Source organism: Syngnathus floridae, chromosome 11, assembly GCF_059516105.1.
Source record: "Syngnathus floridae isolate MCC-2025c chromosome 11, RoL_Sflo_1.0, whole genome shotgun sequence".
Lineage (NCBI taxonomy): Eukaryota > Metazoa > Chordata > Actinopteri > Syngnathiformes > Syngnathidae > Syngnathus > Syngnathus floridae.
In genome coordinates, this window is record NC_142423.1 from 2,453,856 (window position 1) to 2,467,998 (window position 14,143).

General features: G+C 47.8%; 1 protein-coding gene across 2 annotated transcripts; it reads right to left on the reverse strand.

Annotated features, from left to right (window-relative positions):
- Positions 1-410: 410 nt before the first annotated feature.
- Positions 411-12,724, reverse strand: oser1 (oxidative stress responsive serine-rich 1). Of its 2 annotated transcripts, none has more exons than XM_088390784.1 (4): positions 12,444-12,724; positions 1,699-1,803; positions 1,526-1,612; positions 411-1,148 (listed from the first exon to the last, which is right to left on the reverse strand). In XM_088390784.1, exons 2-4 carry the CDS (start codon positions 1,773-1,775, stop codon positions 491-493), a joined length of 822 nt encoding a protein of 273 aa, XP_088246910.1. In that variant the 5' UTR covers positions 1,776-1,803; positions 12,444-12,724; the 3' UTR covers positions 411-490. The 2 variants fall into 2 exon arrangements, with proteins under 2 accessions (XP_088246910.1, XP_088246909.1); XM_088390783.1 differs by lacking the exon at positions 12,444-12,724 and adding an exon at positions 3,886-4,357.
- Between the last annotated feature and the right edge of the window lie 1,419 nt (positions 12,725-14,143).

The window sequence follows — 14,143 nt, forward strand, 5'->3', positions numbered from 1 at the left end:
TACAACCAGAATCCAGACTTTCATTGGAAGCTATAGCAAGTGTTTGGAGGCTGTTATATCTTCAAAAGGAGGATCTACTAAATATTGATGTCATTTTACTGTTGCGGTGCCCAGATTTATACACCTTTTGTTTAGGTAATGATTGCACACTTTCTGTAAATCATATAAACTTCATTTCACTTTTCAAATATCACAGCTTTTGTCTGCTATATGATATATTTAACTGAAATTTCTGATCCCAACAACCATTGATTTATAAAAGAAAATCTTGAAAATGATCAGGGGTGCCCAAACTTTTGCATACGACTATATATGTGATTAACTGTCAACCACTGCATTGCTTGTCTCTAAGCAGCCATCTGGCAAAGTCAAAGTTTCTTGGTGTCAGTTTTCTATTCAAAGAGAACAACTTCCAAACGCTGAACTTTATTGAAGCAGGATGAGTCTGCATACATCATCAGACAGGTCACATTGGCACGCGGGTGCACGCTCATGTGTACATCATCTCGGCCATGTGCGACATCTTCCTGGGGATGTAGAGGTAGAACTCCACATAACCGGCCAGGTCCTCCATGGTGACGTCATCAACCGAGACCAGCGCCTGCGAAGAACACGTGCGAGGGGAGGCCGGGGAGAGGGTGGGGTCGGTGCTCCGGAGGGCCGGGGCTCCGCCGCGCCGCTCGCAATCCGAGATGACGTCACGCAGTCCCGTGAAGGAGTATGCACGCACAGCAGCCCAAGCGCCCGCTTTGGATGTGCAGCGACACGGGGCGGTGCCGTCGCTCACTTCCTCCCGAGCCTTCAGGCCGTCGCCTGCAGGCAAGCAAGCGCACAGGCCACCGTCAACGCGCCGCTTGGACAAAAGTCCAAAGTCGGACGCATGGGTGTTGTCCTTTTCCCGGGCGCTTCCTGAGCCGTGCCGGTCCTTCTCCGCAAGCTCAGAAGGGAGAATGGCTGCACTGGGGGGTCGAGAGGCGGCCCCGCTGAAGCCGACGGGGGAAATGGGGCCGAGCTTGGTGTGCTGTTTGAGGCCTCCCGCAGGCGTTGTCGTGACAGAGTAGGTGAATCTCGGGGGGTGCAGAATGGGTGACTCCGAGCGCCGTCGCCGCGGCGTCCTACTGGCTCCCCGCGATGCTTTCCTTGCACAGCTGACGAGACAAAAAGTGCGTCAGCCAACCCAAAACACTTTTTCAAAGTCCCAATCGCAATCAGCGATCAAAGGCTCTGGCTGTCACTCATCCTTGTTGGAAGCCCTAAAAAATAATCAGTTGTGTTCAATCAATATATATATATATATATATATATATATATATATATATATTTTTTTTTTTTTTTTTATTAATCCTACAATTAATTTGATCATAATTTGTTCCTGCTGAACCTGGCCATTGGGCTCAAACGACCCACACTATACGGGTGTATAATGAGCGGCCAATTTGTGGTGTCAATTCAAGGCGGTGATTTGATGTCCACAGGATGAAAAAGCCTCCGCAGTGGCAAGTGACTGCAAATGCCTTTCACTCACCCATGCCAGTTGTCCTTGGACGCACCACCATGTTTGGCCACGGACACCACTCGAGGAGATTCGGGCACGCCGGCTGCCACGAGCGCCCTGCACACACGCGCGCGCGCACACACACGCGCACACACACACACAAGTAAGAAAGGGCCAGACGCCGGGTCAGTGTGCGCTCATACTTGTTGGCATCCACTCGCAGCTTCTTAAAGGCCGTCTGCAGGGTTTCTTCCTTGTGCTCCGGACCACCTGCAGCCATGTCGAGGGTTTCTGCGCCCACCCCTTGGCTGAAACACAAACACACAGCTCTCCTTTTTTGGACTCGACTCACGCACCATGGATAGACAAAAGCCCTGTGTGGACCGAGCGGAGGTGGCCCAGAAAGTGAAAAGGCTGCCGCGGTTGCCCGACAGTGAAGTAGAAGCACCTGCTGAGGATCAAGCCAAACTCTGGCGGGCTTTTGACATTCCAGACCTGGCTTTGCCACTTCCGATGTGGATAGAGCACACTATTGGAATTTCCCATACCAACAACGCTCCGCGCCAATTTTGTCCACCGGTTGACACCACGTGAAATTGGCTGCTTTGCAGGATTTGATGTGTCATCATGAGGCACTTAAAAAGGCGAAATGTTGCCAGGTTTGATTAGCAAAAGACACCGACCTCACGGAACAGGCCGCACTGTCCATGTGGGGAAACCGTCATCTCTGCCAAACCGTTTCAAGAGACATGGCAAAAGAATACGGCAAAATGGATGTCAGTCAAGCGTTTGAGTTAAAAAGAGGTGAGGTCGCTTTTGCTGGTGGCTTTTTTCATGCACCGCTTTAACTTGCCACTTTTGGATCAATATGGTGCTCGGTTGAGCTCCAACTGGGACGACGGTGGCCCCAGCTTCAGAAGCGAAGGCACTTGTGTACACTGGACTGGCATTGACGAGCCACTGACGTCACGTGGTTCCGTGACGACGAGCAAGGTTGCAAAAGCTCTGCTCTGCATGAAAGACAGCTGTTGGATTGTGTGGTCAACCTTGAAAAATGCAACCCGTTTTGTCTTGGACAAGCAGACAGCGACAAAAGCACAACAAAATGCCGGCTAATTGCCGCCTACTACCACCGCTTTGGCCAGGGGTCGGGAACTTATGGTTCGCGAGCCAGATATGTCTCTTTTGGTGACTGTGTCTGGCTCGTGGACAAATCTGACATTTGTTTACACAGTTGAAGTCGTAAATAATTTTGTTCTATTATCAAAGTAAAAAATAGACCTACTGAAATCAGAATGGTAAATTAGCTTTGAAAACATAAAATATGATCACGTTAGCAATACATTCCATTTGTTTTCTACCGCTGAAATTCACGGTTGCCTCATATCAGCCAATCCTAACTGCCCTCCGGTGTACAGAAGGGTGACGCCAGGTCGGACAAAAGAACGCGCGATTTTTATTGGACAATACGGTGCCTACGGGGTCGTGAGAGGTAAAATTCCATCCGCTTTATTTAAAGTTTCAGCTAGCTAGCTGGTGTGTGCCATGCAAGCAAAAAAGATGGTGGAGAAAAAAAAAAGACGATTACCGAACATTTCAGAGTGAGTGGACCGAAGAATTTGCATTTGTGGAGAGAGGAGGCTCTGCTACGTGCCACAAATGCAATGACAAAATTGCATCCATGAAACGCTCCAATATTAAGCGCAACTTTGAGACACGACATGCTACATTTGCAACCAAATACCCAGCTGGGGACAGCATTAAGAAAGTGTGTTAAGAGCTCCAGAGGAAGGTCCAAGCTAGTCAACAGCAACTCCGTGTATGGACCAGACAAGGTGACTTTAATTCAGCTAGTTTTGATGGTGCATTAGCAATTGTGAGGAACGGAAAGCCATTCACTGATGTCTAGTATTTCAACATTTATGCTTGATGTGGCTAATGAACTTTTTGACGACTTCACGGATAAAGAAAAGACACTCAAACGGATAAAAGATGCCTCTGTCAGCAAGAATCGTTCATTATGACTGATGAGAACCTCAACGCCTGCATGAAGCTCAACCTCACCACATATCAACCGGACTTCAACGCCATCAACAAAACGATGCAGCCCCAGAAGTCTCATTAATAGGCTTCAATATAAAAACGTTATTAAAAATAATACAGTACACTTAGTACATTCAAAAAATCGTTGGTCTTAATCAAAATGCATGCATTTAATTGCATTTAGCCTATTGTTTTTTAGATGGTATGGCTCTCACGGGATTTTCTTTTTTTTTTAAGGCATTTATGGCTCTGTCCGCCAAAAAGGGTCCGACCCCTGGCCTTGGCTAATGTTAGCCGCTAATCGGTTAAAGAAAGAGCGACAAGGAAGAAAGCAAACCCTGACTTACGCCTCGTCACAAAGTCCACGCGGTGCCGAGCGCCTTCACAAAGTCCACGCGGTGCCGGGCGGCTGAAGAGCGCGCATAGAGGCCGCTGAGGACGGCGGCCGCCCGGTCGCTCACGCTCCGCTGATGACGCGGCTAGCGAGGCGAACGACGCCGCTTCGTGCCGTGCTTCCACGGTGAAGACACTAAAGTACGTCGCTTGTCCACTGACGTCAATTGAATGCGACAAAAAACTGCAGAAAACGAAGAAGAAAAAAATAATAAGAAAAATGATCAAAAAGAAGGCCCTAGCCGTCGCCTGTCGTGACTGCGCTCGTTCAAGGCAACAGTGCCGCTGATGTCACACATAACGAACTGAACGCTGACGTCACCAGCCGCGAGCGACCACGTGACATATCAAGCTTCACAATGTTTGTCACAAACGCAGTTACAACGCGCTACGCTCGCCATTACTGAAATGTGACAACAAAATGATAATGCTTCTTCTTTGTCCCATGTTACTATGAAGAGATTTATTAAAGGTGTGTAATTGTTGTCATTACGTTAACGAAGAAAGTTGTTACAAAGCGGGCCAACATTTCGGGAACTTGCCTGTGGTTGTGGCGCGTGCGTACTTGTACCCAGCAGTATCCGCGTGGTTCTTAACGGACAAAGAGAATTTTAAGTCGAGATGAGCTGGGGGAACGACTATGCGCGTGCCATAAAAGCAAGGGCGTAGGTTTGGTAGGGACATTACAAATTACTAACCCATAACTTGATCATACAGCTCAGTGGGCTAGTGGTAGAGTGTCCGCCCTGAGACTGGAAGGTTGTGGATTCAAACCCCCGCCGGGTCATACCAAAGACTATAAAAATGGGAACCATTGCCTCCCTGCTTGGCACTCGATATTAAGGGTTGTAACATGATTCCCGAGCGCGGCATCGCTGCTGCTCACCGCTCCCCTCTCCCCCAGGCGATAGCTCAAAATCACACGGGGATGGGTTAAATGCAGAGGACAAATTTCACCACAACCAGATGTGTGTGTGTGTGACGACGCTCATTGGGACTTTGACTTTATACATCACGTGTATACACAACCAGACACATTCATACGCCACAGAAGAATTTAAGAACATTTTAATTATTGCTTTTCCAAATTCAGCATACATTTTTGCATTTTGTCCTCTTATGCAGTGAAGAGAGAAACATTCCAGGTAAGATCAAAATAAATAAGTAAATAAAGAAAAAAAAAAATCTTGCACCATATAAAAAATAAGTCTCTATTATTGCTGTGTTTGTTGCATGCTTGCTTTTGAGAAAACAAAGGCTTTAGCTTCCCTTTTATAACTTTTCCTGTGACAAATGTACACTTCATTTTTATGGTAAGTGTTCGGTTTGTCCCCTCCATGAGTCGTCACCGTGGTGGAGTGGTTTGCGTGTCCCAATGATCCTAGGAGCCATGTTGTCTGGGGCTTTATGCCCCTGGTAGGGTCACCCATGGCAGAAGGGTCCTAGGTGAGGGGCGAGACAATGCACGGCTCAAAAAGCCTTATGAAGAAAAACATATATGGACTCAGATTTCCCTCGCCCGGACGCGGGTCACCGGGGCCCCCCTCTGGAGCCAGGCCTGTAGGTGGGGCTCGAAGGCGAGCGTCTGGTGGCCGGGCCTTCGCCCATGGGGCCCGGCTGGGCACAGCCCGAAAAGGAAACGTGGGTCCCCCTTTCCATGGGCTCACCACCTGTGGGAGGGGCCAAAGGGGTCGGGTGCATTGTGAGCTGGGCGGCGGCCAAAGGCAGGGACCTTGCGATCCGATCCCCGGCTGCAGAAGCTGGCTCTTGGGACATGGAATGTCACCTCTCTGGCTGGAAAGGAGCCCAAACTGGTGTGCGAGGCAGAAAAGTTCCGACTAGATATAGTCGCACTTGCCTCCACACACAGTTTAGGTTCCGGTACTAGCACTCTCGAGAGGGGCTGGACTCTCTTCCACTCTGGAGTTGCCCACGGTGAGAGGCGTCGAGCAGGTGTGGGTATACTTATTGCCCCCCAGCTGGGCGCCTGCACATTGGGGTTCACCCCGGTGAACGAGAGGGTAGCCTCCCTCCGCCTTCGGGTGGGGGGACGGGTCCTGACTGTTGTTTGTGTCTATGCACCAAACAGCAGCTCAGAGTACCCACCCTTCTTGGGGTCCCTGGAGGAAGTGCTGGAGAGCGCTCCTTCTGGGGACTCTACTGGGTGACTTCAATGCTCACGTAGGCAATGACAGTGAGACCTGGAAGGGCGTGATTGGGAGGAACGGCCCCCCCGATCTGAACCCGAGCGGTGTTCTATTATTGGACTTCTGTGCTCGACACGGATTTTCTATAATGAACACCATGTTCAAACATAAGGGTGTCCATGTGTGCACTTGGCACCAGGACACCCAAGGCCGCAGTTCGATGATCGACTTTGTAGTCGTGTCATCGGATTTGCGGCCGCTCGGGTGAAGAGAGGGCCGGCGCTGTCAACTGATCACCACCTGGTGGTGGGTTGGCTCCGATGGTGGGGGAAGATGCCGGTCCGACCTGGCAGACCCAAACGCTCTCTGTGCTCTGCTGGGAACGTCTGGCAGAATCCCCTGTCAGGAAGAGCTTCAACTCCCACATCCGGCAGAGCTTTTCCCACGTCCCGGGGGAGGCGGGGAACATTGAGTCCAAGTGGACCATGTTCCGCGCCTCCATTGTTGAGGCGGCCGACCGGAGCTGTGGCCGTAATGTTGTTGGTGCCTGTCGTGGCGACAATCCCCGAACCCGCTGGTGGACACCGGCGGTAAGGGATGCTGTCAAGCTGAAAAAGGAGTCCTATGGGGCCGTTCTAGCTTGCGGAACTCCGGAGGCAGCTGACAGGTACCGGATGGCCAAGCGGAACACGGCTTCAGCGGTTGCTGAGGCAAACACCCGGGCGTGGGAGGAGTTTGGCGAGGCCATGGAGAATGACTTCCAGACGGCTTCGAGGAAATTCTGGTCCACCATCTGGCGTCTCCGGAGGGGGAAGCAGTGCAATGTCAACACTGTTTATAGTGGGGATTACGTGCTGCTGACCTCGACTTGGGACGTTGTGAGTCGGTGGGGAGAATACTTCGAAGACCTCCTCAATTCCAACTACACGCCTTCTATTGTGGAAGCAGGGCCTAGGGACTCTGAGGCGGACTCTCCAATCTCTGGGGTCGAAGTCACTGAGGTAGTTAAAAACTCCTCGGTGGCAAGGCCCTGGGGGTGGATGAGATCCACCCGGAGTTCTTAAGGGCTCTGGATGTTGTGGGGCTGTCATGGCTGACACGCCTCTACAACATTGCGTGGACATCGGGGACAGTGCCTCTGGATTGGCAGACTGGGGTGGTGGTTCCCCTCTTTAAGAAGGCTGACCAGATGTGGGTGTGTTCCAATTACAGGGGAATCACACTCCTCAGCCTCCCTGGTAAGGTCTATTCAGGGGTCCTGGAAAGGAGGGTCCGTCGGGAGGTCGAACCTCGGATTCAGGAGGAGCAGTGTGGCTTTCGTCCTGGCCGTGGAACAGTGGACCAGCTCTACACCCTCAGCAGGATCCTCGAGGGTGCATGGGAGTTCGCCCAACCAGTCCACATGTGTTTTGTGGACTTGGAGAAGGCGTTCGACCGTGTCCCACGGGAGGTTCTGTGGAGGGTGCTTCGGGAGTACGGGGTGCCGAGCCAACTGATAAGGGCGGTTCGGTCCCTGTATCACCGATGCCAGAGTTTGGTCCACATTTCCGGCAGTAACTCGGATTCGTTCCCAGTGAGGGTTGGACTCCGCCAAGGCTGCCCTTTGTCACAGATTCTGTTCATAATTTTTATGGACAGAACTTCTATGTGCAGCCGAGGCGTTGAGGGGATCCGGTTTGGGGACCTCAGCATCGCGTCTCTGCTTTTTCCAGACGACGTGGTGCTGTTGGCTTCTTCAAACCGTGATCTCCAGCTCTCACTGGAGCGGTTCGCAACAGAGTGTGACGCGGTCGGGATGAGGGTCAGCACCTCCAAATCCGAGTCCATGGTCCTCGGTCGGAAAAGGGTGGAATGCCCTCTCCGGATCGGGGTTGGGATCCTGCCCCAAGTGGAGGAGTTCAAGTATCTTGGGGTCTTGTTCACGTGTGAGGGGAGGATGGAGCGCGACATTGACAGGCGGATCGGTGCAGCATCGGCAGTAATGCGGACTCTGTACCGGTCCGTCGTGGTAAAGAGAGAGCTGAGCCAAAAGGCAAAGCTCTCAATTTTTCGGTCGATTTACGCTCCTACCCTCACCTATGGTCACGAGCTATGGGTCGTGACCGAAAGAACGAGATCCCGGATACAAGCGGCCGAAATGAGGATGTCCGGGCTCTCCCTTAGAGATAGGGTGAGAAGCTCGGTCATCCGGGAGGGACTCGGAATAGAGTCGCTACTCCTCTACGTTGAGAGGAGCCAGATGAGGTGGCTCGGGCATCTCATCAGGATGCCTCCTGAACGCCTCCCTGGGGAGGTGTTCCGGGCATGTCCCACCGGTAGGAGACCCCGGGGACGATCCAGGGCGCGCTGGAGAGACTATGTCTCTCAGCTGGCCTGGGAACGTTTTGGGATCCCCCGGGATGAGCTGGATGAAGTGGCTGGGGAGAGGGAAGTCTGGGAGTCACTCCTGAAGCTGCTGCCCCCGCAACCCGACCCCGGATAAGCAAAAGAAGATGGGTGGATGGATGGATGTTCGGTTTGTGCATATTATTCTTCGTGTTTCTTTCATTCCTCAAAGTGCTTTATCGTTGCAGCGGCAGGGCAGGGCGAAAGTTGATGCCAGTTCATCCCGCTCACTGCTGTACGAGTGTTGGAGCAACTTCTAAAGGGCAAAGACCGGTTACGTTTCGCCACAAATGAGTTCAGATGCATTGCAACTGTGAGCACCAACATGAACCTCTGCATGAGGGTACCTGACCGGCACTACTAAATGTGACTAAATTACTCTGTTGCAGCCAATGAAATAGCGGCATCTGTCGTCATCGTCATAGCTCCAAATAAATCTCTTAACCTCTCATAAAAACAACTGATTTAAAACAATTTTTAAATGAATGCTACCACTGCTTGGTATACTGAGATATTGCATTAATAAACACAGATTTTCGCTGTCTTGAAATAAAATGGTAAATATTGGTAGAGACAATTTTGTATTCCCCAAATATTGGATGCGATATGTACCTACCATCACCATATAAATCTACGCCCATGCATAAAAGCTGTTTCTGCAGTGGGACGTCTGCATGTTGTTTGTTTCGCTACCGGAGATTCCACAAGACGCCTAAGGATGGCGAGCTTATCCACGTTTTATGGCTATGGTACGCACGCACGTTCGTAAATGTGAGCTGATGTGATAGATGGAGGAGCCAGCAACAACGTGCGCTCGGTGCCCAGCTTGAATTTTTGAGGCTTTGTGTAAACACGCTTCATGTCGCTCTATGTCATACAACTGTTGTGGTGGACCTCAGGACCAGGCCTCTCACCCAGCAGGCCGACAGTTAGGGGTGGGGTGATATGTTTGTCCTTTGTGATGTCATGCTGTAGTTGTTGCTTTGATGACTTGTATCTAGCCACATTTGTTGGCAGACAGTCATGGAATAAAGACATGTTCCACACTTTTGTCACTGCAATCATTCGTGAACGTTCACGTGAACATCTTGTTAGATCTTGTCCGAATTCTTTATCTTTAATCTTGCTATGCTAATAGTAATTACCAGAAGGCTGCTTTCCCAGTTTAACTATTTAATGTATGCCAGAAAGATCGATACACTGCTGTGAAGCCTTCTCTGCCAGATTGCAGAAAGGACGGTCTCTTACTACTCTGCCTAGCCTGTGTGATAATGTGTAACCTTGTAGTCTTAACTGAGATCAACGCTTACGTATGTGCACAGAGTGTCATAGAGGAGGGGTCCCCAACCCCCGGTCCGTGGGTCACTTGGTACCGGGCCGCCAAGCTGCACGGAATTTTTATTTTTTTTTTTAATCCAATTAATTCAGGTCAAGACGCTCGTCCTGGTCATGTGACATGTTTCCCCAGTCGAGCTCGCAAAGCTAGCAAAAATGAGTAAAAATTTATTTTGAAAAATATAAAACCATTTGTAATTCTCTCCCAATTACATCCGTCGGTTCAGGTCAAGACGCTCGTCTCGGTCACGAGACATACCACCTCAGTCAAGCCCACGAAGCAAGCAAATATGAACACGAAACAGAGATGTTTGGAAAGCTTCTTCGGAAAGGGAAAAAAGCCCAATGAGGAGACGGAAGAAGAAGAGGCTACAACTACGAGAAAAGGAAAGCTGCATTTAAAAGAAAATTTCTGGAATCCTACTTAAAATATGGATTTATCGCCACAGGTGACTCTGACGCGCCAAGCCCACTCTGCATAATATGTGGCAACAGGCTAGATAACGAGGCAATGAAGCCTTCAAAACTGCTTCGGCACATGGAGACCAAGCATCCTGTATTAAAAGACAAACTTTAACCACTTCGGGTGTCATTGTCTCCGATTACGCTTAGGTGGGACCGGCTGGTTTCTGAGAAACAAGCTCAGTGCTCTCACTAATTCAACATAATTGTGAGTTTTATTTTTATGTCGTTTATCATTATTTTTATGCCAGTCATATTTCATTGTATTTATATATTTATTATAAATGTATTATTCATTTATATATATGTATTATTTATTATTTATTTATTGTTATTTATATAAAGGCCGGTTCGCAAAAATATTTCTGACACGTAACCGGTCCGTGGCGCAAAAAAGGTTGGGGACCACTGTCATAGAGAAGGGAAAGCCAGTAAAAGCAAGAGAAAGGTCGCAGTGATATAGCGGCATAGCTCAAGCTACCTAGCTAATCACATGTGCTAAAGAGTCTATTCTATCCATCCATTTTCTGTACCACTTGTCCCCATGGGGGTCGCGGGCGTGCTGGAGCCTATCCCAGCAGTAGGCGGGGGACACCCTGAACCGGTTGCCAGCCAATCGCAGGGCACACAGAGATGAACAACCATCCGCACTCGCACTCAGATCTACGGGCAATTTGGAGTGCTCAGTCAGCCTACTATACATGTTTTTGGGATGTGGGTGGAAACCGGAGTGCCTGAGGAGAACCCGTGCAGGCACAAGGAGAACATCCAAACTCCAGACAGGGAGGGTCGGATGTGGAATCGAATCCGCACCCTTCTTACTGTGAGGTGAACGTGCGAACCAGTGCACTGAGGTCTATTCTAACAATCTCAATTTATGTCAACTTCAGACACCTGCTGCCAATGTTATATAAGGGTATTTTAGGAGCAAAACGTCATCTTCGCCAAACGCCAACCTGACAAGATTGGCAAATACTGTCTTTGTGGTTGTGCCATTGCTATATACTGTATTTATTCTAATTATAAGATCCAAGGCGGGAGAAGACAGGGGGACTTCTTTTTTGGCTAGAGAGAGACACTTTAATTCTGACATCGGTTGAATAAAATCTTTCCCCAATCGGTCGTGTGTCACTGAAGTTTTCCTTCCCTGAGCCAGCCACCTATCCACCGTTTGATCTTGGAGACCAGCAGAACATCGAAGAGAATTCACCACACACGCTAAACACATTTGTATTGTATTGCGAGCATTTTACCAGAAATTTTGAACCTATTTGTTGTCCCATGAGAGCCCTCAGGAATAAGGGGGATACTCTATCTATTGGACTTTTTTATCCTTTGTATATAGCCCCATCCACACACACACACACACACACACGCACACGCGCGCACACACACACACGCGCAAACGTGCACACACACTCACACACACACACGTTTTGTTAATTTGTTTAAGTTGTATTACATGTCTTAGATACAGAGAATTCATTTTTGTCTACATGTTTTGTATTCTGTTTGTAACACCTTTTTGTTTTTGACAGTGCTTACAGTAATTTGGATAATGGACCAGTTCTAAGTTCGGCTATATTTGTAGTGGTGATAGAATAAGCAAATAAATGACCACAGACCAAGGTTTGAATTGAACTGCCGGCTTATTTTAGTAGAGAAAATAGTTGCCCTACAATTTACAAACAATAGACATACAATTTACATTTAAACTAAACGTTAGTTGAAGAAAATAATTTCCCTTTCAGTTAAACTTTTCAGTTTAAGGAATTTTAGTTTCAACCCGGGTTGTTTTATTAATTCTAAGGTTCAATCTGTTTAGTTACCTCACTTTGTGTTGTTTGAATAACATTCAATACAGGTAAGTAATTCGAAAGTAATAGGAAATCTAATTTGAGTTCAGTTAAAGCCACTTTTAAATTCCCACCATTTCACTGATTTTGTTCAAACTAATCAATATTTCAATAACACCATTACAGCATCATCACATATATAGTTCACAAAAATAAAAGTGACAAAATGTACAAAACTCAAAACAATTCAGGAAAAGACTGAACGACTTTCAATATCCAAATGTCTCTATATCCCTTCAGTTGGCTTCTCCTGATTTTCCTGAACAGTCAGTCAATCCTTTCCGAATCCACTTCGGTGTAGCAGAGGAAAAAATGGATAGATCCTACCAGGTTCGATGAACAACGTCCAGTGAGTGCTCTCCGCTCCTGCGTGAGAGACAATTCAAAGGCCTCTTTGGTGGCTCGCCATCTTGCGACTCGCACAAGAAATCAGCTTCGTTATTAGTTCAGATGTTTCTGAACCAACTCTCATGAATCAAGTCCCGTTCCACACTTAGTGCATTACCAAGGTGAAAAGAAAGTTTGAAAACAGAAAAATAAGTCCATCAAATACAAAAAACCCTTTATATAATCCTGTTTTACTCTCTCTCTTCCCTTTAGTTTAACGTACTTACGCCCATATTTAGTGCACCTTCGTCGTCATCCGGAAAAGAACGGCGGGAAAAAAAAAAAAGAAGAGTTCGCATTTTTGGTCACATGGGTGTTTTCATTACGTCATCATGTCTCCTTCAAAATAAAAGTGAATGTTCACGCTTTTATCATTTTAACAAATACAAAACATCCATCCATCCATCCATCCATCCATCCATCCATCCATCCATCCATCCATCCATCCATCCATCCATCCATCCATCCATCCATTTCCTGAACTGCTTCGTCCCCACAGGGGTCGCAGGTGTGCTGGAGCCCATCCCAGCCGTCAACAGGCAGTAGGCGGGGGACACCCTCAATCGGTTGCCAGCCAATCGCAGGGCACACAGAGACAAACAACCATTTGCACTCGCACTCACATCTAGGGACAATTTGGAGTGCTCAATCGGCCTACCAAGCATGTCTTTGGGATGTGGGAGGAAACCAGAGTGCCCGGAGAAAACCCACGCGGGCCCGGGGAGAACATGCAAACTCCACACAAAACATTAATAAAATAATAAATTTGTATTGTTTTAATAATTTACCGTAATTGCCGGACTATAAGCCGCGACTTTTTTCCAAAATTTTGGACCCTGCGGCTTATAGTCAGGTGCGGCTTATATAAGATATTTTTCATGATTTTTGTGATGACTTGATCACTTTTACTCTTAACACTATTATATACAGTAAAAGCTACAAAACAAACTGACAAATAACTCGTTTTCAAATCAGACGAGTAAAAACTGGTCAAATATTTCTAAAAAAAGCTATTATTAAAAGTGAAGACAATTTGCAATTCTAGTAATGACACACGAATTTGATGCACAATTTGTCTTCGCGGGCCACATAGAATGATGTGGTGGGCCGTATCTGGCCCCCGGGCCTTGAGTTTGACACCTGTGCTCTAAACCCTTTCTCTTACTCTGCCATATCACTCAGAGATTACACAAAGCAGTGGCGCTGTTTGGACAATCTGCATTGTAATTGTACTAAGTTCATCTTGTTTTTCCTTTTTTTTAATCACTTCACTGGTTTCTTTAAAATCAAACAAGTTGTTTGATAATAACTTGTTTGATATAAAAGAAACCAGTGAAGTAATCTGCATTGTATTAAAACCCAATCAATCAGCATTTAAATTCAATTCTTCTGACATTTTGCTCACCAAAAACAGGTTGTAATGAATGTGAACTTTTAATGCATTTTATTCAGAAGGTTACTTTGAACCTTAAACGGCGGCGCGGCGTACTTATGGATTTTTACGGCCTCCGGCCTCCAGGAGGCGCTCTAGCAAGAAGCAAGAACGAGACAGGCGAAGAAGAGATAATGCGCCGAAGAAGACGTGCTAGTTTTTGTTTACATTTCGCGCATCACGCGATCAAGACGGACATTACTGAAAG